Source organism: Pyricularia oryzae, chromosome 1 (genome assembly GCF_000002495.2).
Source record: "Pyricularia oryzae 70-15 chromosome 1, whole genome shotgun sequence".
NCBI lineage: Eukaryota > Fungi > Ascomycota > Sordariomycetes > Magnaporthales > Pyriculariaceae > Pyricularia > Pyricularia oryzae.
Window position 1 is genome coordinate 7141973 of NC_017844.1, and position 25554 is coordinate 7167526.

The window sequence follows — 25554 nt, forward strand, 5'->3', positions numbered from 1 at the left end:
AATACCGGTTGAAATGCTGTATCCAGGTGAGCTGGATATCTCCGTTGGAAAACCCCGTTTCTGACCGCGTAAAAACGATACCCTCAGGCAGATCCAGATCAAGCCAATCGCTCGTTGGCCACTTTGTGAAGATACAGAAGGGCGGTAGCGACTGCCCAACAGCGTTGCCACCGCCTATCAACGTACAACTCTCACGGTTAGCCGGATCCGCGGTGCGTGGCTTTTCATGCCTCTTTTTCGTCACGACCAATACCGGTATCCGGCCATCTCTCACACCGATTCTAGTACCACATTCGTCAGCGTTCCAGGCCGCTGAAGCCGTGATCCCAAGCTCTACCGCATGAGCCGCCGTGCGGCGATACCAGGCCTCCACAAGATCGATCTGTTGCTCCCAACTAAGGCGAGTAATCTCGACGGGTTGTTGTTTGGTAAGTCGCAGTTCCGGGTGTTTTTTACGCCAACGGCCGTACCAGTTCATTTGAATTGGACCACAGGGCGGTATACGTAACTGACGCATCAGATTGGCCGCAGATATTACGTGTTGTGAGTCGGGATATGCACCAAGTTTATCAAGCTGCATGATATACGCAACGAGAGCTTGATCTTCAGCATCAGTCAACAATGAAGGCCGCCCGCTGCGCTTTATCGATATCTTAGGACTGCCATTGATCAGGAGATTACGAGCATGCCGCTGAGTACTCGAATACGGGTAACCGTTCCTTTTACAGAACGATCGTAGCGATTCTGGCTTGGATCTGCCCTCCCGCGCGGTATCCGCCCTACTGCGGTGAGTTTCGACATATTGGGCATACATGCGGGCTCCTAAGATAGCTGGAGATTCTGGGGACGTCATGATATAGGTATATTTGCGGTAAGTGCAATTGTGTTGTTATGGAACGGGATTACACTCGGCATAAGTTAAATTGTTAACGATTTTCTAGGTAAAAAACTGATGCGGGGTGGCCCACGGTTTTTTCGAAAATCAAGGTTTTGTAACCCCCTCTTTGAGGGGGCCCACAACGAACAGCCCCCAAGTATTACTGTTGTTGTTGTCGGTTTCCGGCCACCCATGGTGGTGATGCTTGCTATACATGTACGGTTGTTACAAAATTACCATTGTTACCAAGTACGTTTGTTACAGCATTTTGGTCTCGCACAGTCAAGCAATCTCGCCGCACCTTTTATTTTGTTCAGAAGAGGAGCCAACCTATCGATACTGTCAGCAACAATGAACGAGGGAATCGAGCGAGCAACAGAAATGGAATCCAGGGAAATCTGTAAATATCCTTGCATTGCAGTGATACTTAAGAGTGCTTCATGTTGCAAAGTGCTAATCTAGTAAACTAGATCCTCCAGAGGCCATATCTCAGGGTGCGTTTTTTTTTTTCTTTTCTTCTTTTTTTCTTGAAATACAAAACAAACACAGCAAAGCCTGGCTTAAAACGTAAAGGAACAAAAAAGGAAAGTGAAATTTGATGCTAATAAAGACGCAGGACATGTCAAGCCTCATATTGATGGTAAGGCGTCAGCACAAAGTAGCTCTGTGTAAAAAGCCGGGTTTCTAATGATGAGCAGGGTTTGCCGAATACCAGCGCCTGTACAAGCAGTCTATTACCAACCCCAACGAGTTCTGGGCGAGGATGGCTCGGGAACACCTCACATGGCAGCGAGACTTCCAGACGGTTATGACGGGCTCCTTTCGCCATGGCGATGTGGCCTGGTTCCTCGAAGGGCAGCTCAACGCAGCCTACAACATGGTCGACCGCCACATGGCAAAGCACGCCAACAGCCCCGCCGTCATCTTCGAAGCCGACGAGCCGGGCGAGGGCTACACCTTGACCTACAGCGAGCTCCTCCGCGAGGTCTGCAAGCTGGCCCACGTATTGAGAGACATGGGGGTGAGGAAAGGGGACACGGTCGTCATCTACATGCCCGTCATCCCCGAGGCCATTATCGCCTTCCTCGCCGTCGTCCGGATCGGTGCCGTCCACTCGGCCGTCTTTGCGGGCTTCTCGGCCAGCGCCCTGCGCGACCGCATCCTGGACGCCCGATGCAAAGTCGTCATCACCGCCGACGAGGCGAGGCGTGGCGGCAAGACCATCGGCCTCAAAGGAATCGTGGACCTCGCGCTGCAGGGCCACGACGATTGCTGCGTCGCACACGTCCTTGTCTACAAGAGGACCGGCGCTGCCGCTGCCGCCGCCAACGACGTACCCTTCACGCCGGGCCGTGATCTGTGGTGGCACCAAGAGGTGGAAAAATGGCCGCCGTACATGGCACCCGAGACCGTCAACTCGGAAGACCCCCTCTTCCTGCTCTACACCTCGGGCTCGACCGGAAAACCCAAGGGCGTGCTGCACAGCACGGCCGGCTACCTCCTGGGCGCGGCCGTCTCGGGGAAATACGCATTCGACGTGCACGACGGCGGCCGCTACTTTTGCGCCGGCGACTTCGGCTGGATCACCGGCCACACCTATGCCGTGTACGCCCCGCTCCTCCTGGGCGTCGCGACCGTCGTTTTCGAGGGCACCCCGACGTACCCGAGCGCCTCGCGCTGCTGGGATATCATATCGGCGCACGGCGTGACGCACTTTTACACGGCCCCCACGGCGCTAAGGCTGCTCAAGCGCGCGGCCGGGAGCGACGGTGACGTGCCCCGCATGCCGACGTTGAGGGTTCTAGGGTCGGTCGGGGAGCCGATCGCGCCCGAGGTGTGGAAATGGTACTTTGAGGTGGTTGGCAAGGGCAGGGCACACGTTGTGGACGTAAGTCGAAGTGGGGCGCAGTCAGTCCTCGAGTGGCTCTCCTCCCCCGAGGCAAGATCGCTAATGAACCAGGGACAGACATACTTCCAAACCGAGACTGGGTCGCACGCCATAACCCCCTTGGCCGGGGTGACACCCGTCAAGCCAGGCAGCGCATCCCTCCCCTTCTTTGGCATCGCCCCGGCGATACTGGATCCCATCTCCGGCCGCGAGATCCTTACCAGGGGCGTCGAGGGCGTCTTGGTCTTTAAACAACCCTGGCCAAGCATGGCCCGCACCGTCAGGGGCGCCCACCAGCGGTTTATGGACACCTACTTGAGGGTTTATGATGACGTCTATGCAAGTCTTTTTTTTGGTCTTCCTCTCTTTTTTTCCCCCTTCTTCTCCAACAAAAACTCTCGACATCTGGCTGATAATACTTCAACTAGTTCACCGGCGACCTGGCCACCTGCGATCACGACGGACACTACTGGATCCGCGGGCGCGTCGATGACGTCGTCAACGTCAGCGGCCATCGCCTCTCGACGGCCGAGATCGAGGCCGCACTGCTCGAGCATCCCGCCGTGGCCGAATCCGCGGCCATCGCCGTCCCCGACGACGTGACCGGTCAGGCCGTCAACGCGTTCGTGTCCGTCAAGGACGACAGCGGCGGGGAGCTCGACGGTCTGCAAAAGGAGTTCATCCTGCAGGTCAGAAAATGCATCGGGCCGTTTGCGGCTCCCAAACAGATATACGTCGTGCCTGATCTGCCCAAGACGCGGAGCGGCAAGATCATGCGTCGTGTGCTCAGAAAGATCCTGCTTGGCGAGGTGCATGCGGATCAGCTTGGAGACATGTCCACGGTGAGCTTTCCCTGCATCTTTTTTAAATCGCGTCGTGATCAAGGTACTAATGAAGGCATTCCCAGCTCATTAATCCTACTGCGGTGGATGTGATTATCGCTGCTGTCCATGGGACTGGGAAATAGACCATACGAGCATCCTTTCTCTTGCTACGAGCTGGAAAGTAAAATAGTCTGAATGGGTTGTGGGAGAATCCAGGGAACTATTATTTACTTCCCCCGCCGCACCCAAGAGATGGGCACGTCCGTCCCGCGCACCATGTCGAGGTGCTCGCGATCGACCTCCGCGCCAGGCACGCCGTCATGAGAACCGTACAACCGGCGCGCGGACCAGGCGCCGCAGCTCGTGGTGCTCGGGGCTGCGGTCGGACATGATTGCCGCCACGGGCGGTGGTTGTCCACCAAAGCACGTCGTGGCCGCGGCTAGGACTTCTTTGGCCTCTTTTAGGATGGTCAGCTTGCCTGTGGCAGGGAAGGCGTTCAGGATGACCATCTTGCCGCCGGTGGGCTGCTGTGGCGTTGTTGTAGTCATTTTTTGCGGAAATGTGGTTTTCGGGCGTGAAAAAAAAAAACCTGGTTTTGATGGGATCGGATTTGACTGCTACCGACAAAAGGTAGTATCTTGGGCTTTACCTCCACGAGTTGGAGCTTGGCGTTAATTGACGCAGTATATCGCTGTGGGCATTCTCGAATATGAAAAGGGTTCGACTATATCTCTGAAAACGTTGTCAGTGTTTGCTGTCTCATCAAGGTATCCTTTTGTGAGTCATAGCTTGCGAATAATGTCAAGGTCTCTCTCTGATCCCCGGCAGCCCACATGTTTTGTACAAAAGAGAACAGAACTAGATTGTCTCATGAATTTCCCCTGACCCGCAAGGATTTCGCCCGATTCAGCTTTCTCTCTCCTTTTGTATCATACACGTACATCTTCTTGTACTTGTCATGTTCCAAAAAGCAACATACACACACCTTAACAGAGCCTCTTCCATCCATCGTACATAACCTCTAAAACTATACAGTGGCCAAAATAATACACAAGAAGCTATGTAGGTGTATGCAAACATGCTTTTTTAGAGATAAGCCCAACCGACCCGTCTCGAGGATTCTATAATTACAAACCCCAACCTCACTTTCCATTGCTCACGCCGACACCTGTCCAGAGACGGCTGGAGCATCCGCATCAGCAATGGCCTCGCCGTCCGCAGCAGCCGAACTGCCATGCTCATCCACTACATCCTCACCGCCAACTCTCACCGGCCTCACAGCCTCGACCTCCAGCAGCATAGCGAGGGGCGCGACCCGGGTCAGCTTGACCTCGAGGACATCGCCCTTGACCAGATCTAGAGGCGACTTGACTACTCCGTTCAGGTCGCCGTAGGGCAGATCGGCCAAAAGGTTCCACAACCCTGGGAGCATGCCGCGCAGATGCCGTGTTGACATGGACTCGACAATGTGAAACTCAAACGTGGATGGCAGTGGCGCCTCGTTAAAGTAAAAGGCGCGTGCGAGGGCCTGATAGATGTATTCTTTCTGCCCAGATGGACCGCCCATCGACAGCGCGCGGACCCTGGACTCCCGCATCGCGAGAAGTGGCAGCTTGGCGGCCAGGTCGGCGCGGGTGAATGGCAGAAAGGAGTGCTCTTCCCCCTCTCGTGGCGCCTGAAGCGTTTTGCCTGTGCGGGCCTCTTCGGCCAGTGCTGCATGGATCTGAAAGTGAGCGACAATGTCCAGATACCGGCGCAACGGTGACGTGACCTTGACATAGTGCTTCAGGCCGAGCCAGAAATGCAGGCCAGGATTGGTCGAAAGTAGCGCAGGGCCCGCGAGCTGTTTGATGAGTGCGTAGTGTTCTGGTGCGGGCGTCTCATTGGCCTCAAGTAGAGGATAAAAGTGGTTCTTGACCCAAGGTAAGAGAACGTCAATATTCATCGTCGCCTGGGGCATGGTGCGATACGGCACAGGGATTCCGCGATCCTCACACCAGCGGCCTGCAATCTCACCGGCGAGAATCATAGAATTCGTAACAAGATTGGACACTTGACCAGCAGCATCAGACTGTATGCCCACATTAATGGCTATATCACCAGACGAACGGAAGGTACCATCGGAGGCTCGTTCAAATTGCGTGCTTGCCGGCCAGATCTCAGGGGCCACTCTGTATTCCCTCTTAAAAGTCCGATCTGGGCTGGCGTGGTTTTCAAGCCGTCGAAGGTAATAGCTGGTTGCAAGGCGGTCGAGGAGCTTCAAGTCTTCAACCTCGTGGGCATCGAGGTCATCCGCCGACTTGATCTTTTTGTTGGTTGGCGTATAGAACGAGCCGGACCGTTGGCCGACGCAGAGGGTCAAAGCCGATCCGTTCGTCGTCTCGGGTTGCGGCGTTTGAGGGCAAACCTTGGCAACTTCTGCAGGCTCAATATTGACAACCTTTCGCAGAATTCCGGGAGTGATCTTGCATTCAAGAAGTTCTCCTTTTTCGTTGACTAGACCACTAAAGGTGAGGGCCCGACTACCGGGGGCGAGCGAGAGATGTTGTAATATGCCCAAGTCGGGAAGCATGCGTGCAAAGTGGCCAGGGTAGTAATGAGTTTCGCTCAACTTCTCCGCATATTGGGCATGCGCAGAGTTGGGCCGCACGATCGAAGCAACGTCGGCAACGTGCACATGTATCCAATACTGGCCCGCTGTCGAAGTACGTTCGACAGAGACGGCATCATCAATGTCTTCTGTTTTGGCATCGTCTATTGCGAAAGCCGTCAAATCGCCCCAGTCTTTGCGACTTCCAGGGTAGGGATCGTGTGCGGATTTCTCGATGGCCAACGAAGCTAGGTCATTGACGAGACCGCCTGCTCTGTCGGGCTTCGTGCCGGGTACGGCTCTAGTATGGCGTGTATGCACATCCCAAGGCAGGATCCATCCAACTTCTTGCAGGAACTGCCAGCCAATAGCTTTGCCCAAGAATTCCGTCTCGCCGTACCGACCGATGGCCCGGAGAATCTGGGAGCCAAACACATTTGTCCTGGCATCGATAGCGAAGGCTTGCTTGGCGGCCCACAGGTGCAAAAAGCTCATTATTTGCTGGTCCTGAGGCGAGAGCCAAGGTTCTGCTGTCAAATCCTTCTTCTGGTCTTGGCGTTGATCCAGTCCTATAATAGGCCATTCACCCTTAAACTGGCGCTCCGTGCGATACCGGTCAATTTGTCGACGTGCCCTGACGATGAAAGCACCGAGCTTGTGTTTCATAAGTCGCTTCTGCCCTTCCGCAGTGTCCTGCAAGGCCATTGGATCGGCATAAAGCTCGCGGACCATCTTTTCAACGGCCTGGATACATTTCATCTCATCCGGTGGAAGGATTTCAAAGATACAACTCTTCATGTCGAATATAGCACCCTCAAAGATACGGATGCCAATCTCACAACTTTTGATTGCCCGCTGAACGGCATAGATGGCGGCAGCAGGGAATTCGCCATCAGGACCCCTAGTTTTGTCACTCAAGAGGTGCTCTGCAGCCTCATGAGCAGTAATGTATGCGAGATCTTTCTGAGCAAGGATGGGATATGGTTCGTCCAGCTTGTGGTGATTTTCTTGCAACACAAGATCTGCATCCCGCGCAAACTGGGCCATCTTGTTTAGCAGGGCCTCGCCATGTTCGCGAGATGGGGCTTCGTCAGCCGCCTTCATCCCACCCAAGTTTCCCGATATTGGCGTGCCTAGTGGAGGCAGTCGATCCTTGATGGGAGCCATCTCGGCTTCGGTAGCAAACCCAGGAGCCACAAAATTCGTCTTGGGCCTCAAGCGCCTGTAGAGACTGCCATCGCTGCAGTAAAAGTAGTAGACTCCTTCGCGCTGGCATATGAACACGGCCAGCAGCGGAGCCATTCTGGATCCACCCCGGGCCTCGATCAGGTCACCAGGGTTTATGAATATAGAGTTGGCCTGAAAGTCGTCGCCGAGTGGATGACGGCCTTGTTCCTGATCGGCATCCTCTTCCATGTCTGGATCCATCTCATTGTGCTGGCTAGACTTGGCCTGAAATGCGTTGTTCATGGTGTCTTGTTTTTTTGATGGCACGAGGATGTCGTGGATCGAGGTGATTTGGCCTTGAGGATTTGCCGCATCCCAAGCCTTTAGCCGTTCGCGCGTGGGAAGCCACTCGGGTATTTCACCCTCGAGCAGCGAGTCAACGCGGCCATGAGCATCGTCACTTTCCGATTTTGATTTGACACTGTCGAGTTCGTTGAATAGCTGTGTGAGCACGTTGCAAAAGTCAGAACTGTGTCCCAGGACGAGCAGCCGAAAAACATGGGTACCCAGGGACTGACCGAAGATAGCGAGTTGCGTTTGTAAGAGGAGCTGGTCGAAAGGTTCTTGCAAGAGGCAAGAGTTTTGCTAACGGTAGGCCGGCGCAAAGAACTGCCAGTGGGGGAGAGGCTGTTGGAGGCGCCACGAGCGACACATTGCCAACAGACAAAAGGTCTGAGCCTGGATGTAAGCATGCCGACGGAATTTTGGGGTTTGGCCAAGCCCCCAAATTCGAATAGCCTTGCGTGGACGGCAACAAATCTCAAGATTGAAACGATTCTGGTTGAAAGTCCCACCAAAAACTCCTTTGCGATGCAAAACGCGTTCTGAGCAGTGCCGAATTTTTAGTGGGGCGATGAGAATAGCACACGCCACGGCGCAGACACGATGTCACGTGCCGTCAACGAGAAATACCAAGATGCTCTCGAATTTCTACTACTTTGGATAGTATAGGGAAGAACTCTAGCTGAACAGTGAGCTATGAGAAGTGTAGCTCTTAATCTCGGTTTAAAGATACTTGTGGACTTATTTTGTGCAAAGTTGCATATGGCTATTGGTGGTAGGTAAGTGACGACGTCGCTTGATTTTGGGGGGTCCCTGTTTCCACTTCTTTGGTCCCACAGGCATCCCTTTGCTTGTCACAACCAACACCTGCGCAACTTAAGTTGCGCCCAGTCTCGGAATTATACACGAAAGGCATTGTTGTTTTGGTTGTTGAACCGTAAAGCATTGTATACCATTAATACTCGTCTGAAGCGCTTGGGAATCCTCGTCGCACTCGCAAGTAAACGTCCTTGGACGCTGAAGGATATCAAGCTGGCCGAGAGAATTCGGTAAAGATTGGTTCCCCCTGGCAAATGCCAACAAAGAACTACATTCCAGTCATGACCAGTCCGGACGTGGCGATACTCGGTTGATCATGCCTCCGTAACAACCTGAACGACGGCATTCTTTTGGGGGCGTCAACTAGGGGATCTCTGCACAAAGAAAGTAAACAATCACTGGAATGAGGAGCATGTTCACCCGGTGCGGCCATCCCTCGTGCCACTTTCCTCGTGTGCTGGTATAAGAGCTGTGCTTCTTCTGGTCCCTGAAAGTTCAAATTTACATCAAGACTAGCCATCCGTTTGTTGTTACTCACCTTCACTGGAAGAACCACCATCCTTCAGTACTGAGCTGCATCTCCCTACACAGGCAACCCTCTCCATCCTTTCCATCAGTTCAAACCTCAGCCCACGATAGCAAACATGCTCGCCTTGAACATGATCCTCGCCACGCTGGCCGCCTTTGCCACGGCACAGTCCATGAACATGTCCATGGACCACGGTGACCACAACGCAGCCACCACACTCATCGTGGCGACAGACGAGCCCGTAATCCCCACCACCATGACGACCGTGCCGCCCGCCGTCGACACCGGCGTGGCACCCATCGTCGGCGAGGACCTGACCACGATCACACAGATCAAGATCAGCACCACCATGGCCCCCACAGCCGGTGCCGGCGGCGAGCACGACCACGGCCCCGGCATGATGCCCTCCATGGACCACGGTAACGGCAGCGTCCCGACGCAGACCGCCTTGCCTGTGCCTACCGGCGGCGCCTCGATGGCTCATTTTTCGGTAAGCTAGTCTTGTGGTTCAGGTTCTATTTTGCTCTCAAGATTGAGCTGTTTGTTCTGTCCCTTGTCCTCTCAGCTGACCAGAGCGTTTTACAGTCTGGTCTCATCGCCATCGTCGCCGCTTTTGCCTTCGCTGCTCAGTACTAGACTGTCCCAAGGCCGAATCTTATTTGAGATGTGGACACCAGCAGAAGTCAACAGTACTGGCATAGAGTTTTTACTTGGTGATCGTTTTCCTGCTGGATAGCGACATAGGTGCCCTAGGGTCTAGAACTAGTTAGAAACGAGTTGCAACTTCACGCAAATACTCAAGTCGACAGTCTATCTTCTTCATGGCTCATTAAGTCTCACAGCGCATTCGTTTCAAATTTCCCAGTTAGACAAAGGATAGTCTCCATCAAGTTTATCTTTGGGATCTCGGCCGTCAAATCAGATTCCTGCTCTAGTGTTAATGATTTAGTGTAGACGGCCCAAATACAAGCTTTTATATGGCAGACGACATATCGCCTGAACATTGACCATATTAATCGCCATGGATATCGAGCTGACTTTCTACATCGGATGCATTTTGTAACTGGACGACCCTGTAGCGTGTTTCTGTGTTAGGATGTTGTTTCCATGGCGCATTTAGCTAGTTTCTTTTGTCCTGAATTTGTTTTCAAGAATGCACGCAGACGCTGCTAAAACCGTCTCAAGTCTGGCTCACATCGAATTGATATATACTGGCCTGAAAGTCATTGTCCCGAGTATCCGGTTCTACGCGGTCCAGTCAGACTCGACGCAACCTAAATTTTCAATCATCAACTATCCAAAGTCAACAGTAAAATACCAAATGCCATCCTATGTTCATAATGGCGGGGCATCGCTTCTGGTTGGTTTCGATGGAAACCGGCCGTATGTTCAAGGTCTTGGTACTTAGTACATATGAGGCGATGAGGCGATGAGGCGATTTGGAAGTTTCCTCTCTTTTTTTTTCTCCAGAAAAAGTATACAAGCAGCTTGATTATACCTATCCAGTGCTATACCCAACAAGAAAAGAACATCGTGGATCACCCCTGAGTATATCACAATGGGCCACTAGATATGGCCCAAGATATTGTCTAAATACGGCAAATAATAAGGAAAGATGGCTAAATCTTGTTGGAGGAAAAATTGCGCTTTAATAACCGCCCAGCACGGGGTGCAAGTTTATCTTTTTATGACTTCCGAATGCCGGTCAATGCAAATTGTATTTTGTTTGTGGGAGTTTTTCAGAATCTTGCACAAGTCGACAAACCGACGGGCGCTGTGTCGCATCTGGACGTGAATATATTGAGCCTGCTAACTTGGTCCAGAAGAGATCAACAACTTGAGGCTGAACGACGCTGGTGGGGATGCTTGCATTTCTATCGATGTTCGAATGCCACCTTGTCGATCAGCTTGCTTGGGCCTGTCCAGTCATGGTTGTCGATCTGAAGGACTTTGAAGATCATTTAGAGATCATCTAGAGATCATCTTGATCATCTCATCTCCTCTGAATAAACTACAGTGTTTGCAACCCCCCCCCCAATTTTCTCATATTTCCGTACAGTGTTGTTACCTAGTTCTATCTTTGCATCCGATCAATTACCGGGTTATTGGTAACCTTGTGCTTTGCAAGGCGTGATTCAAATAGAACCTCGAAAACGTGGTCGTCCCAAAAATACTCGACCATTGCTGGACCTTTGCACCCTCAGCCAGCAAACTTGTTTACACGTCCGCCAAGTTTCAGAACAGCTTCTGGCGTCAAAGCATACTATGCATCCCAATGGCGTTATCCTTGATTGTGGAATCACTGCGCCATTCTCTCATGCTGTTGGACCAGAGGATGCAGCCAGGAGGACTACGAGTCACAAATTTCGCGGTTGTCGCCCTTGAAGTTGGGATCGTACAGGTTATTCAGATGGTTCCGTGAAGGGGAATGTTGCTTTGGGAAGAGCTTCAAACTGAAGGCGGCTGAAAGCTTTACCATTTCGATCTCTCAGCTCCCGATGCAGTCCAATATACGCTGACGACTTGACTCAGGTGGGGTCACGGCTGTTTGAAACTCGTATGCGAGGCGAAAAGTTTGAATCCCTCGCTTGCACTGCCTTCGGTCAATATTGTGGCTTGTGTGTAGACATGACTATTTGAACGTGGCAGCACCACATGGCCGTGTGACAGGAAAACCGGGACACCGTAGCAGTGAAAAATCCGCCATGGGAAGACCATTGGGTGGTCAAGAGCACAAGATTGCTGAGTGCAGCTCATCTTTCAACAGGCCACAGAAATTTCAACTATGGATATTCGCCTCCAGCTAGCTGGCTAAGCTAAAGCAGCAATTTTTCTTACCGGTACACTGGCATCATTTTAGAAAGTCATGGATTTCCGTGATTGTGGTCCTTGTCTTTGTGGCGCCATGTTGGAAGGAACAAACAGCAGCTCCATCCATGCGTGTTCGCATCCCCGCATTCATGACACACAAATGGAGTAACGGCATAATCTCCAGCCCAGGTTGGTAGGAGGACATGCCGATCACGTGAACCGTGCAATCAAACAGAGTCTGGACCAGATCAGCGGAGATGGTTCACTTGAGTAAACTGGGTCTTGACGAGCTTGAAATGGGTGACAGGCGAGCTTGGCTATGCAGCTTATGGTCATCAGAATGTTGATCAAAGATCTGCTCTGGTGAGACCGAAAAGAGGAGCAAAAAAAACAAAAAAAAAAAAACGGAAAAAGCAACAGGCAAAGAAACGGTTCGCGAGATGTAAAGCACGGTAAGGCTCAAAGCCCCAATCTTTACCCGCGTAGTACGTAGGGGTAACTGGCGGTAAGAGATAATAGCCGCTTGAAGAAAAGATCTTCGGGGGTTAGACAAGGAGTAATTTCGCTGCCAAGTCCTGGGGCGCACATACAACCGACCACCCGAAAGCGCCGGTGGTTGCCCATTGGACGAAATTGGATGTGTTATTTTTGCAGTCTGGTCCCTGACGAAGCCTCCTTTTTAGCTCCGCGGGGCGCCAACGAAAGCAAATTTACTTGCTGATCTTGATCAGAGGGGCACAGATTGTGGATAGCACATCGCCTTGTCTGGATTGAGTAACAAGGTGGAGGTGGTAATAAGAATTTGTTATTACAGATCAGACCAAAGACGATTGACAAGTCCGGGAAGCCCTGAGATCGAATTTGAGCTTGTTCATATTGATGGCACCGTCACGAAGATAATTGTGGACTGGGTTTAGATTCAGGCAGATGAGGGTCAAACACTAGGCTGATGGATAACAAGACAGGCACCTTGTGAATGACGACTTGTGCAAATGCCGCCGATGGAGTCGGCCCTCTCGGATGGTTGGTTGGTTACCTTGACAAAGTCGACATCTCCGGATGCCGGGCGCCACTTGAAGTTTTCAACGTGACAACAGGCGGCGGTAAGCCGGCTAAGGTTCCTTGCCTGGTCAACGGTTGGTTGTAATGCTCTTTTCGGAGCGATGGCATTTAATTGACATGTTGTTTCTTTGGTCCTTGGCTGTTGTGTGGCGGAATTGCATCTCTCCTACCGAGGGAACCTCGCCGCTTGGGCAATTTCCCATTTGCATTGGCGGTAGCCATTTTTGGGGCTCTGGGCATGAAAGGAAGGAAGCTGACATCCATGTTCCAATCGATCGAACGGTAGGTACGAGGTAATTAGGTATCAGCTCACGGAAGGTCTTGAATAAGGCCAGGGTCGCAGAAATCTACAGAGTAACCCAAGGTACCTACGAAGTATCTCAGGCCTCTGCAGATTCAAGAGAGGCGGAGGACACACCTTGACTTGCTTGACACCTAGGCGACCTTGGCGACTCAGCAAACCCACCTGTGGGCGGTACTTGGGTGACTGCAGCGTGTTCCTGCAGCAGTTTTGCAGCAGAGAGGCCAATCAAAAAAGGGATGTGTATCCACTCATGGATGTTTCCCCTTTTTCAGCACCCCACACCATATTTCAGCTAATTTCTGCAGCCAGAGGCAGAAGTCCCAGGCAATTCAATTGGACGACAGGGTCAATTGGAAAAAACAAGTTGCGATGAACCACAACACAACCGACTCTCCTCAACTTAGTCATACCAAGGATGTCAATACGTCGCTTGGCAGTGGCTTCTGATCCGTGTGTACAGCGAAATACTTTATACGGGAATATTAACGCCGAATATTGTTCGATCGAAATCGAAATCGAAGACAAAGCAGCTATGACGATGCTTCCTTCACACAGGCTTTTCTTTAGCTTTTCTTTAGCCAATCGACAGGATGCAGCCAAATAAACGTCACAAACGGCGTCGTGCGAAAACGACGCACATGCACCCTAGCTTCCCGCAGTCTAATTTCAGGAGTTTAGTACTCACTTGGTTAGCTCCATCAGAAACGCCCTCGTCGAAATAAGCAACTCAAATGGTTCTCCAGGTCGGTTTCGGTACCCACTAGAGGTTAGCAAGGTGGGCAAGCAAAGCAAAACAAAGGGTCGTGGTAATCACAACGAGCACCCGACTTGGTGTAGGTATGAAGAGGGCGCACCAACGCTGGCAGCACTAGCCCCCAAGTTATGATAGGAGCGGCCAAGAAAGTCCAGGCATCAATCCAGCTTCTGTTCTCGTCGATTTTGGTAGATTGGATGAAGCAAAAGCGACCTTGGAAGGGCTGTCGGCCGTGGCAAAGTGGAATCGAGTAATTGCCAACGAGGAGGTGTGGGTTGCCTTGTCAAAATGGACTGGGGGCCCTACCTTTTTTTGGTGGGCCAGGGCCCTGGTTCTCCTTTTTCCTTTTCTTTTTACGAGCTCCCCAGCCCTCGCTGGCGACAGGGGTCTAGCGCACATCCACACACCGGCGCCAAGCGGCGGTCCCCAGTCGACAGGCGGGCGGGCGCCATAATAACATCGCTGCACCGCGCTGATCCGATGCTCTTCTTTTTCTTCCTTCCTTCCCTTCCTCACGCAGACGTCTCTCGGATGTTGTCCATGTCAATTTGAAAGCCTCGATAGCTTTCGTCCGTCCTTTACAGTCTCCTTTACCAACCACCGCTCCATTCGTTTAGCGGGCATTCATTTTTTTCACGACCCAAAACAAGAATCCTCCCGAGGAATAATTTAATCTCTACTCAGCAACAGCAGCAGCAACAATGAAGGGCTTCACTGTCGCCACTGCCGCTGTCGCGGCCCTCTCCGGAGGTGTCAGCGCTCACCGCCAGCACCGCCAGGCTCACCACTATGACCTCTTCGCCAAGAGGGCTGCCAACGACTCGGCCGTCTGCGTGCCTGAGTGCAAGACCTACTACACCACCATCTACGGCGAGCCCACCCTGGTCCCGGATGCGCCCAAGCCTTCCCCGACCCCCAAGACCACGCCCCCGGCCACGGTCCCTACCCCGATCCCTCAGGAGTGCCCCACCCCGGGCACCTACACCTTCCCTGCGACGACCATGGTCCTGACCGAGACCGTCACGGCCTGTGCTCCTGCGACGACCAAGGTTCCCTCGGGCACCCACACCATCGGCGGTGTCACCACCGTCGTCACCACGGCCACCACGGTTGTGTGCCCCGTGCCGACCGTCAAGACCGAGTCCAACGGCGTTGTGACCAGCGTTGTCACCCAGACCACCTTCGTCTGCCCTTCGTCCGGCACCTATGTCATTGGTGGCACCACCACTGCCGTCTCCACCGAGACCACCATGACTGTTCCTACCATCACCACCTACCCCCCGGGCACCTACACGGCCCCGGCCGTCACCACCGTCGTTGACACCAAGACCGTGGTCTACTGCCCATTCACCACCGACACCCCGGCCCCGACTGTCGCCCCCACCTCGGCGGCCGCTCCTACTTCGTCTGCCGCTCCTCCCCCGCCCAAGCCCTCGCCGTCCAAGACTCCTGAGACCTCTCCCCCCGTCTCTTCGCCGCCCGTCTCTTCGCCCCCTGCTACCTCGCCCCCTAAGCTGGGTGGTGGCAACCAGTGGGCCATGACCTACACCCCCTACGGCAACGGTGGCGTGTGCAAGTCTGTCGAGGAGGTCGACAGCGACATTGCCAAGATCAAGGCCGGTGGCTTCAAGACCGTCCGTGTTTACTCGACCGACTGCAACACCCTCCCCAACGTCGGTGCTGCCTGCCGCAAGCACGGTGTCAAGATGATCATTGGTGTCTTTGTTGGCCAGCCTGGCTGCACCAACGGCAGCCCCCAGATTGCCGAGCAGATCAGCGCCATCAAGTCGTGGGCTCAGTGGGACCTCGTTGAGATGTGTGTTGTTGGTAATGAGGCCTTGTTCAACGGCCACTGCACTCCCGGCCAGCTCAAGGATCTGATTGGCGAGGTTCGTGGCGTCCTCCGCTCCGGCGGCTGCAACGCTCCCGTCACCACCACCGACACCGTCGGAGGCTGGGAGGGCCAGGGCGTCGCTGAGACCATCTGCCCCGTCGTTGACGTTGTCTCTGCCAACATCCATGCCTACTTCAACGGTGCCGTTCAGCCCAAGGACGCCGGCAAGTTCGTTTCGAGCCAGCTCCAGCAGGTCTCGAACCTCTGCGGTGGCAAGGAGGGCTACATCATGGAGACTGGCTGGCCCACCAATGGCAAGTGCATCGGCACCTCGTGCCCCGGTGAGCAGCAGCAGGCTGATGCCATCAAGTCCATCCAGCAGGAGTGCGGCGGCAAGTCCGTCTTCTTCAGCTGGACCAACGACGACTGGAAGGCTCCCGGTGACTGTGGCTGCGAGAACTTCTTCGGCTGCGGACGCCTCTTCTCGTCTTGAGAAAAAAAGAAAGACAATAGAACGCGGATTATGACTCTGCCATTTTGACTCGGAATCTCTGGCATACCATCTTGTTAATAGTTTTTCGCGCCTCTGATTTCAGATGAGGAATTATCTGTAATTTTTTTTTCTTTTCCTTTGTTATTTTCCTTGACCTAGCAATGACCAGCATGTGTATATTTACCGTATCTAGGCGACTCAGTCATATGAGGAATGTGCGAAGAGACAGAGGAGCGTTCTTGTGGTATAATCTTTTGATGTGTTACTCGATTACCATGACTCCCGTTTGTGCTTTCATCCTTGATGAACGTTTCAGCGACCGGTGCATCTAGAGGGACAATTATTCGTACATGCGGATGCTCCCGACCTATGGGATGATGTTTCGCTGTCGACCTTGGATTTGTTGCACACCTTGGATTTGTTTCCAACTCTCTAAATGTTTTGATGGTTTGCACATGCTTGAATAGCCTTGGTTTCCAAGTCATGTCTCGGTGAACGACCGACAATGTCCCCCTCAATCTGAAGTCCTGGTTCAATTCAGATTTCAGGTCGTGGGCCGATGTTTCCGGCACCCCATTGCAAACTGGGTATAGTCCACAATAGACTTCCACTTCTCAACCTGGCCAATCTATAACTCGCAAAGCTTGATATCAGCTATCTTCATACTCCATCAGGTTCCGCATTTCAACAAGTGGGCTATCTCACGTTGCTTGCGTATAGCGTAACCACACTCGGTCAATATAGACGGGAGGCCTATGGTTTACTCGGATATGCGCGACTTTTTACCAGCTACCAAGCAAGAGTTGATCAGTTGCATGCGCAACTCCCATAATGGTGCGAATCACTACTCAAGCGAACAGGGTTAATGAATCAATGCCTCGATACATGGCCACGTTTTTACCACGGACTTTCCCCTTGTCTTTTTTTTTTTGCTTATCCGAACTTCACAACTCAACGCTAAGGTTTTTCTTTTTGTTTTTGAGGGGGATTGTAAACAGCGGAAAATTTAACTCCTCTTGTTGCCCAGGGCGGCTTGACCCGTTGCATTTAATATGGGGCCGGATCTTCATGAGCTTTTCCCCATCTTCTCTTGCGCTCCAATGGGCGGCCGATTCATCGGTCAAAACAAGGCCATATATCAATTGGGTAGTATCGAAGGCGCGGTGCAACGAGATAACCCAAGCATGTTTCCCCGCGTCGCGTGGATGGTTACGTCGAACATGTGCGGGGACGGCGGCAAAATGAACCGACAAGGCGCTGGAGAACGTCATGGCCTCACAGGTTCGCATACCGAGTAAGGCAGGTCACTTCAAACGAATCGTGCGTGACCTATGAGGTGAACAACATGTGACATGGATTTGGCGTGTTTTTATACCGGTCGAGCCCCCCGGGTCTTGTCCGACTCCTTTTGGACCCCCTTTCACTCTCTATTCTCATGGCCGGCCCTCTGTCCCTGGCAAGACCTTCCTCTCCCTCCTGTGTACGCTAGAGGACAAGCAAGAGAAGAGAGAAACAAAGCAGACAAGATGGGTCGATTAACAAGCGCCCTCCTCCTCGGCCTGGCGCTCTTCTCGGGCGACGCCGCCGCGGCGGAGCAGCGGTCGCGAGAGAGCCTCAATGCCGGCTGGCGCTTCAGCCGCTTCACGTCCAACCCGGACGGGCTGACCTACTCGTCGCTCAAGCCCTTCATCCTGCCGGCGGCCAACGACTTTGTCGTGGACCCGGCCAAGCACGCCCAGCGGCCCGCGCAGGGCTCGGAGCCGGCGGCGCCCGAGTTCTCCAAGGCCGAGTTTGACGACGGCTCCTGGGAGGCCCTGAACCTGCCCCACGACTGGGCCATCAAGGGCCCCTTTTACGAGGGCCCCGACCCTCCCGTGGGTGGCGGCCAGGGGAGGCTGCCCAGCCAGGGCATCGGCTGGTACAGGCGGAACCTGGACTTTGCGCCCGAGGACGCCGGCAAGGCCGTCTACATCGAGATCGACGGCGCCATGAGCTACTCGACCGTCTGGCTGAACGGCAGGATCGTGGGTGGTTGGCCGTACGGCTATGCTAGCTACCGGCTGGAGCTTACCCCCTTCCTCAAGGAGGGCAAGAACCAGCTTGCCATCAGGGTTGACTCGCCTATTGACGTGTCTCGGTGGTACCCGGGTGGGGGTGTCTACAGTGAGTTGATCTCTTTTTTTTTTTTTTTTTTTTTTGTGTGTAGCGTGTTTCTTTCTTCATCTCCAGCTGCTATCCTGTGTGCTTGTGGAATGGAAACCGACTAAGTATGTTTCACCCAGGAAATGTCTGGCTCACCAAGGTCAACCCCACGCACGTCGGCCACTGGGGAACTTACATCAAGACCAAGGATGTCTCTTCAGAGTCTGCTACGGTAGATCTTGCCGTCACCTTGGAGAGCACAAGCAAGCAAGAATCCAAGGTCGTCGTCACGACAGACGTCCATGTCCTGGATGCCTCTGGTCAGCCCGGGGCCAAGGTGGCGTCGTTTGGTAATGCCACTGTCACTGTCCCTGCTGGCTCATCCAGCTCGACCAACGGCACTGTGACCATCTCAAACCCGGCCCTTTGGGGACCCAAGCCAGATCAGACTCCCAACCTCCACGTCGCTGTCACGAGCGTCTACTCTAGCGATGGGGAGCTCCTCGACACTTACAAGACCAACTTTGGTATCCGCAACCTGCAGTACACCAACGACGGACTCCACGTCAACGGCAAGCGCGTCTACCTTCAGGGCGTTTGCCAGCACCACGATCTGGGCAGCTTGGGCTCGGCCTTCCACGTGCCGGCGGCGAGGCGCCAGCTCGAGATGCTCCAGGACATGGGCAGCAACGCGGTGCGGACATCGCACAACCCTCCGGCGCCCGAGCTCCTGGAGCTGGCCGACCATATGGGCATGCTGGTTCTCGACGAGATCTTTGACACGTGGTCTATCCACAAGGTGGAAAACGACTTTGCCTCCATCTGGGACGACTGGTCGGAGCCGGACCTGCGCGCCTTTGTGCGCCGCGACCGCAACCACGCCTCGGTCTGGGCATGGAGCTACGGCAACGAGGTGCGGGAGCAGCTTACCGATGGCGGCGAACGTACCGCGCAGCGGCTGGCGGGCATCGCGCACGAGGAGGATGCCACGCGCTCCAGCAGCGTGGGCATGAACAATGCCGGCCCCGGCTCGCCGTTCACGGCCGTCGTGGACCTCATCGGGCTCAACTACCAGGGCGAGGGCAAGACGGGCACGCGCCCTTCGTTCCCCAACTTCCGCTCCATCTACCCCAACAAGATGATCTACTCGACCGAGTCTTCGTCGGTCGTCTCCTCCCGCGGCACGTACGTGTTCCCCGTTCCGTCTGAGAACTCGGCCGTCGTCAACATCACCACGGCCGTGGGCGTCATCAACGACACGCGCCAAGTGTCGAGCTACGAGCTGCACGGCGTGGAATGGGGCGCCAGCCCGGACAAGGTCTTTGCGGGGCAGGACGAGTTCCCCTACGTGGGGGGCGAGTTCGTCTGGACGGGGTGGGACTACATTGGCGAGCCGACGCCGTACGACGACGAGTCGCGCTCGTCCTACTTTGGCATCATCGACCTCGCCGGCTTCCCCAAGGACCGCTTCTACCTGTACCAGGCGCGGTGGGCGGCGGCCAAGCCCATGGCGCACATCCTGCCGCACTGGAACTGGGCCGGCCGCGAGGGCCAGGTGACGCCCGTGCACGTCTTCTCGTCGGGCGACGAGGCGGAGCTCTTTATCAACGGCAAGAGCCAAGGCCGCAAGACGCGCGGGCAGCTCGAGTACCGCTTCCGCTGGGACGACGTCGCGTACGCGCCCGGCGAGGTCCACGTCGCCACCTACAAGGGCGGCGCGCCCTGGGCCAACGCCACGGTGCGCACGACGGGCGCGCCCACCACGCTCTCCCTCTCCAGCTACAAGGAGCAAAAGACGCTGCGGGCCGACGGGAGCGACCTCGCCTTCCTCAGCGTCGCCGTCACGGACGACCAGGGCGACGTGGTGCCGACGGCGGAGCCCGAGGTCAGGTTCTCCGTCTCGGGCCCCGCCGAGATCGTGTCCACCGACAACGGCAACCCCACCGACTTTGTGCCCTTCCCCAGCCACACCAGGAAGGCGTTCCGGGCCAAGGCGCTGGCCATCGTCAGGGCCAAGGAGGGCGCAGGGCGCATCGTGGTGACGGCCGAGGCGGATGGGTTGAAGAAGGGCGAGTTTGTGCTGAATGCTTGAGGGAGAGAAGAATATTGGGTCGGGTCTTTTTTTGGGGGACGAAAAATGGAAATGATGCAGCGCGCAAAATGACTGATGGCACGCAAAAAAAAGCGGGGGTGGGGTGGATACCTAAAATTAGCCTGCAGCAAATACAAATCTCTAATGACCATGTATAAGCCTGTGCATTTTGCTTGATAGTACTTGAGTTTTGCTGACAAAACTCTCTGTGGCATGGGATGGGCTGCCATCCATTAATCTGAGGATGGCGGTGTCACTGGGTCAACCTTGCGGGGATGAACAACTAAATTCTATTTTATTACTATGTATTTGGTGTGTTATGTGATCCAAAGGAAGTCTATCTTTTAATTCTAAAGCAAATGTAAAGAAAGAAAAAAGCATATATACATGGACAAAAGGCAGTGCAAAGGAGCCAGAGGTGAACGTCGTTCTGCAGCATGAAATTCCCAAACAACGCCCCCTAAAAATGGTACCTGTTGAAACCCCAATCCTGAGGACGTTTCCACGTGAACTCGATCCAGTTGGGGGTTTTGGTGGCGAATTTATCAGCCCACCATTTGGGTCTGTGGTGTGTTTTGACTATATGGTCGATGTATTTCGGCCGCTCCCAGAAATACGATTCGAGGATTGGGCTTGAGCAGTATTCACATATGAAATATTCCCTATTCTGGAGGTCGAAATTTTGCATCAACTCTCGAACCTTTGGATCATCGATCTTGAAAGATTGCCATTGTTTAAAGAAGGCTTCGGGCTGGTTGATGGTTGGAGGAGACGGCCTGGCAGGCAGTATCCCGCGCCTTTGAATCGCGGAGTGGTGGTGGTGGTGGTGGTGGTGATGGTGATCGTGGTGATCGTGGTCGTGGTCGTGGTCGTGGTCGTGGTGTTTGTTGTGGTGGTGAGGGTGATGGTGGTGGCCCTCTGGCGCCGGGGATGCGGCCGCGCCGATGGCGAATAGTGTCAAAACTGGGATGATTGTAGAGAATTGCATTTTTCTTTTTTTTGGCGTGGGTATATCAAGATGGAAAATAGGCAAGAGGATAAACTGCGTTGGCTCACGGCCTACATTTATGTGATACTTTTTTTGAACAACGCTAAGCTTCTTCTTAGAAACAATTAAAAAAAATATTCGTGCATTGTATTCTGATCCTGACGGCATAGCCGACAAGTAATGCAGGTACAAAATTGGGTAGTATGACTGACGGTTCTCAAGCTGAATCGTTCGTTGCTGTTAATAAGTTACGCGAGTTAAAATAGGGCAGAGACGGGCAAAGCAGTGCAGATCTTGTTGGCATGGCCATATGCTGTGATTCAGGGATTAAGGAATTTAATAGAGACTTTTATAAACAAATCAGACAACAAGACACAAAGACTATCTAATTAAACTTTTTGCTACAATGTCACGCTTTAGAGATGGCACTGAGCTTGGTCAAGTATGGATGACAATTTCAAATATTGATGGGATTACTAATTCCGAATGTCGGCAATTATCAAACTAATATTCACGGGCCTATGTACGGGCGCTTGTCCCACGTGATAGGCTGCACCGCTGCCTACGCATTTAGATACGCATATAAGTCGTCCTCAGCCACCCTTGTTTCTAAACTCGATATACTTGTTGACGTGAGCACTCTTTTCCAAGGGTATGTCTTTGCTGTAATGGTCAAACATAATGTGACGACGCATGCCGTTTTCGTCCATGCGGCCTTTGCCGCAGCTGTTGCACTTGTAACCGTAACGCGACACCAACTCAGGATTCCGACTCAGGGCTTCGACCCGCTTGTTCCAAAGCGAATATCTCTGCCAATCCGAAAAGTCGGTGTCATCTCCGCGTTTGACGACGTGAAGAAGGTCCGCCTCGGGCGGGCTCACATGACGGGCTCGAACCGCGGCATGGCTTGTCGGGGCTGAGCTGGCGACGGCGGTAAATAGTGCCAAGATCTGCGAGACTGTGGACAGGTGCATTTTTGATGTAGGATATTGGAAATAGCTAACAATTGGGAACGATGTTTTTTTTTTATAAAAAAAAACAAAGAAAAAAAGAAAAAGAAGAAAAAGAAAAGGGCATAGAGAATATAAAGAATAAAGGGCTCTATACTGAGATGATGGGAGATTTAGAGAAAGTGTAAATCTTTTAATAGTAGCAGTAGGCAAAGGACAACAAAGACATCTGCCGGGGTGGCCGAAAGTCAATGCCATTACTATGAGAGTTTCTGCCAATACCTAAGTAAATTTTTTTCACTTTCTTTTTATTTATTTTTTCCCTTCCTTTTTTGAGGCCAGATTTGACGACAGCATCACAGAGAACTTGGTCAATCCCTCCAGACCCGGCATTGCAGGTCGATTTGGCCATTGTAGAAACCGTCTTGATGTTGACGTTTGACATGAGAAACACTCATTTTCATTTGCTTTGGGTCGAGTTTGGACTGCGGAATGGCTTGTCCGAGATGCACAAGCGACGGCACCAGTGGTGACTGGTGCACCCTGACTGTACTATGTAAGAAAATGCAGAGAACATCCATCTTGATGTGGAATTTGCAAAAAGGCAAATAGTTGAGTCCGATGAAAATAAATGGACAAATGGTCACTTTTGTGCTCGCAGCCGGTATTCAAGACAAGCTCATGACATCAGGGGCATAGTACCATGGATATACTGGAAATTTAAAAAGCATTTATTTTATGTCAAGACTTTCACAGCAGCTATAGCCGCCACTCCAGCACTGATGCACGTCACCCCCTCCTCAGGAGTCAAAATTCCACGGCGGCGCAGCAGTTGTTTGGCCTCCTGCTGTTTTCCCCGAAGATCCGCGCTGCCCCTTTTTGTCGGAGGAAAAGGGCCTGAGGAAAAAAGGCCTGGACGGGGCCTCGGGCTCTGGTCTGTTGCGTATCCCGACAATGACGGGAAGCTCGTTGGCCTTGTCGAGCGCCCCTTGACCGGTCGTAGCCAGGTCCTCCTTGATGAGATGCTCGGCCAGCACGTACTTGTCGTGGAAGGGATACTCGCCGCACTTGGGGCAGTATTTGAAGTATCTGACCTCCATGTCGGGGTTCCTTTTCCAATAGTCGACCCGGGGATCGTCGAGGGTGAAGAAGTTCCAGCTGCCAAAGTGGGGACTGACGGGATTGAAGACTGCATGTTTTAGGGTCGCCGCACCTGGGCCCGAAGATGGGACTTCGGGTATGGCGGGTAGAGTTGGGGCTGCGGGACGGCCTCCGGGGGTTGGAGCAGCGATAGCACCAATGGAGAATAGTGCCAAAGCTTGGAGAATGAGAGAAGAGTGCATGTCGAGGTGATATTAAAAAATAGGTATTCTAATAAATATGAGAAGAGAAATTGGACTTGACGCTAAAAATGTTGAAGTACCTTATAGAACAAGAAAGATAGGGTGTTACTTCAAGCCAAGGATCTTGTTACAAAGTGCGTTCTGTAGCTGTCTATTAAACACATCTTGTAAACCCTAGTAATAAAATTGTTGCAAGGAAACACAAACTGCCGGTGTGGCCGAAAAGATTCGCAGCCTAAAAGTAGGATTATGCACCTGGAGTATTATATTACTAGATCGCCTGTTTAAAGTCTGTCGGTCAAGCCATGTCGAAAAATTGTAGCTCCTTGAAAAGTCAAAAAAAAAGAAAAGAAAAGAAAAAACTAGCCAGGCCTTGTATTGCCGATCTGGAGCTATTATAATCCCGTCGTCTGCAGTATTGCTTGGAAGTTTTCAGGGGTTGCGACTCATGAGCTTTTGCCAGGATGGGCTCACTGTCTAACCCTCCGCAGCAATGAGCTTGGCTACATGTTTGCAAATCACACCTGAATTATACTTATCCAGGTTTAAATTTGTCACTGGTGAGAAAGGGCGCCGCCAACATCCCAGCTCTCTGGAAACCATCCGGCACCCCTAGCCTCGGACTCGTCGGTTGAGCACTGGAGAGATCTGCGTGGGTGGGGAGTAAGGAGACAGATCACGCCGGCGGCGATGCTCAAATATTCGCTTGGCTGTCTAATGTGCACTGGTGCCTCGAATCCATAATCTATCTTGCAAAGACCTTCCTCGGATCGCGGCTGGGTATAGAAGGGTCTCGCGAGTCGCAGCGGGCAACAATCTGCGCGCATGTGTGTTTGTGGGGGCGGACTTTTTGCTTCTCGTAGGGCTGCAGATGCTGTCATATTTAAGCTTACACGCTAAAAGAACCATGACCAATAATGCTACACAGTTATGGGTGATGACATAGACCGGCAATATTAGAGCTCCATATCTTGGGAGCAAGGGCGTGGGCCGTGCTAGCTTGGCAAGGCGCGGAATGATGGAATTGAGAGTGCAGGCAGTCAAACAATCTGATAAAACAAAAACGTCTCGAACCCTCTTGACGTAATGTTGCAATGGGGGAAATAACACAATCGCTCATTTAATCATTCAACCTTGAGGCGAGTCCGCCGCTGCCGACAAGTCACGTTTTGGCAATGGGCAGTGGTGTGCAAAAGTGCCTTCCTGATCAGGGGCTCAGGGGCTTGAATGATGTGGGGCCAAAATTGCCGACAAACTTGCTCCTGCCTCCCTATCAACCTGCAACACGGAATTCAGTAAGGAAGAGTTGGAGACTCTGGAGCGGTGTGTGGATGAAGAACTAAGGGAGAAAATTATCCCTACAGGCTCTGCTGAAATCCTAGTCGGCGCTTCTTTTTCTGTCGGCATGTTTCGCTCCAACGAGACTAGCATATCCTCTCAAATGTCACTGGGGGCAAGAACTCACACCAGGGCATCACGGGTAGCTCTGCCAGATCTGCACAATCTGCCACTGAGATTACGAGACAGATACCTACCTAGGTAGGTACATAGGTACCTAAACTGGATCACGTGCTGCAGACAAGTGTTGGTATCGTGAAGCTCTCTACTCAAACGTGCATCACTGGAAAATGTCGACGTGGGCATGAAAGCGCCCCAAGCTCCAGCTTCCCGAGTCGTAGGACGTCATTTTCCTTCCAGGTGATGATAATGACCTTTATTTGAGAATATCACCGAAGAAGGCTTC

The 25554-nt window shown here is 52.9% G+C and overlaps 8 protein-coding genes across 8 annotated transcripts; 5 read left to right on the plus strand and 3 right to left on the minus strand.

Moving 5' to 3' along the window:
* Window positions 1–1061: 1061 nt before the first annotated feature.
* On the plus strand, window positions 1062–4497 carry MGG_04590 (acetyl-coenzyme A synthetase). The gene is made up of 7 exons (XM_003710854.1): window positions 1062–1277; window positions 1348–1371; window positions 1494–1517; window positions 1576–2765; window positions 2844–3104; window positions 3194–3607; window positions 3673–4497. The coding sequence occupies exons 1-7, from the start codon at window positions 1070–1072 to the stop codon at window positions 3730–3732; spliced, it is 2181 nt and encodes a 726-aa protein (XP_003710902.1). The 5' UTR covers window positions 1062–1069; the 3' UTR covers window positions 3733–4497.
* On the minus strand, window positions 4398–8210 carry MGG_13800 (mitochondrial protein cyt-4). Its single transcript, XM_003710855.1, has 2 exons — window positions 7926–8210; window positions 4398–7848 (listed from the first exon to the last, which is right to left on the minus strand). The coding sequence occupies exons 1-2, from the start codon at window positions 8097–8099 to the stop codon at window positions 4747–4749; spliced, it is 3276 nt and encodes a 1091-aa protein (XP_003710903.1). The 5' UTR covers window positions 8100–8210; the 3' UTR covers window positions 4398–4746.
* Window positions 8211–8706: 496 nt separating this feature from the next.
* MGG_04583 (uncharacterized protein) lies at window positions 8707–9953 on the plus strand. Its single transcript, XM_003710856.1, has 2 exons — window positions 8707–9527; window positions 9623–9953. The coding sequence occupies exons 1-2, from the start codon at window positions 9153–9155 to the stop codon at window positions 9671–9673; spliced, it is 426 nt and encodes a 141-aa protein (XP_003710904.1). The 5' UTR covers window positions 8707–9152; the 3' UTR covers window positions 9674–9953.
* A 4470-nt stretch (window positions 9954–14423) lies between these two features.
* On the plus strand, window positions 14424–16668 carry MGG_04582 (uncharacterized protein). The gene has a single exon (XM_003710857.1). It carries the CDS (start codon window positions 14670–14672, stop codon window positions 16293–16295), a length of 1626 nt encoding a protein of 541 aa, XP_003710905.1. The 5' UTR covers window positions 14424–14669; the 3' UTR covers window positions 16296–16668.
* A 433-nt stretch (window positions 16669–17101) lies between these two features.
* On the plus strand, window positions 17102–20680 carry MGG_13801 (beta-galactosidase). The gene is made up of 2 exons (XM_003710858.1): window positions 17102–18458; window positions 18578–20680. The coding sequence occupies exons 1-2, from the start codon at window positions 17648–17650 to the stop codon at window positions 20527–20529; spliced, it is 2763 nt and encodes a 920-aa protein (XP_003710906.1). The 5' UTR covers window positions 17102–17647; the 3' UTR covers window positions 20530–20680.
* A 315-nt stretch (window positions 20681–20995) lies between these two features.
* Window positions 20996–21661, plus strand: MGG_16514 (uncharacterized protein; the record flags this gene model as incomplete). The annotated part of the gene is made up of 2 exons (XM_003710859.1): window positions 20996–21097; window positions 21203–21661. 2 exons carry the CDS (start codon window positions 20996–20998, stop codon window positions 21482–21484), a joined length of 384 nt encoding a protein of 127 aa, XP_003710907.1. The 3' UTR covers window positions 21485–21661.
* A 449-nt stretch (window positions 21662–22110) lies between these two features.
* On the minus strand, window positions 22111–22491 carry MGG_04580 (uncharacterized protein; the record flags this gene model as incomplete). The annotated part of the gene is made up of 1 exon (XM_003710860.1): window positions 22111–22491. The coding sequence occupies one exon, from the start codon at window positions 22489–22491 to the stop codon at window positions 22111–22113; it is 381 nt and encodes a 126-aa protein (XP_003710908.1).
* A 776-nt stretch (window positions 22492–23267) lies between these two features.
* On the minus strand, window positions 23268–23810 carry MGG_04579 (uncharacterized protein; the record flags this gene model as incomplete). The annotated part of the gene is made up of 1 exon (XM_003710861.1): window positions 23268–23810. The coding sequence occupies one exon, from the start codon at window positions 23808–23810 to the stop codon at window positions 23268–23270; it is 543 nt and encodes a 180-aa protein (XP_003710909.1).
* Between the last annotated feature and the right edge of the window lie 1744 nt (window positions 23811–25554).

Coding starts and splice junctions, on each gene's coding strand:
- MGG_04590 (XM_003710854.1), top strand. CDS start 1,070: ATGGTGGTGATGCTTGCTATACATGTACGGTTGTTACAAAATTACCAT. Junction 1,278..1,347: donor AATGGAATCCAGGGAAATCT/GTAAATATCCTT, acceptor CTAGTAAACTAG/ATCCTCCAGAGGCCATATCT. Junction 3,105..3,193: donor GGGTTTATGATGACGTCTAT/GCAAGTCTTTTT, acceptor TACTTCAACTAG/TTCACCGGCGACCTGGCCAC.
- MGG_13801 (XM_003710858.1), top strand. CDS start 17,648: ATGGATTTGGCGTGTTTTTATACCGGTCGAGCCCCCCGGGTCTTGTCC. Junction 18,459..18,577: donor CCCGGGTGGGGGTGTCTACA/GTGAGTTGATCT, acceptor TGTTTCACCCAG/GAAATGTCTGGCTCACCAAG.
- MGG_04582 (XM_003710857.1), top strand. CDS start 14,670: ATGAAGGGCTTCACTGTCGCCACTGCCGCTGTCGCGGCCCTCTCCGGA.
- MGG_04583 (XM_003710856.1), top strand. CDS start 9,153: ATGCTCGCCTTGAACATGATCCTCGCCACGCTGGCCGCCTTTGCCACG. Junction 9,528..9,622: donor CCTCGATGGCTCATTTTTCG/GTAAGCTAGTCT, acceptor AGCGTTTTACAG/TCTGGTCTCATCGCCATCGT.
- MGG_13800 (XM_003710855.1), bottom strand. CDS start 8,099: ATGCTTACATCCAGGCTCAGACCTTTTGTCTGTTGGCAATGTGTCGCT. Junction 7,849..7,925: donor AACGCAACTCGCTATCTTCG/GTCAGTCCCTGG, acceptor GTGCTCACACAG/CTATTCAACGAACTCGACAG.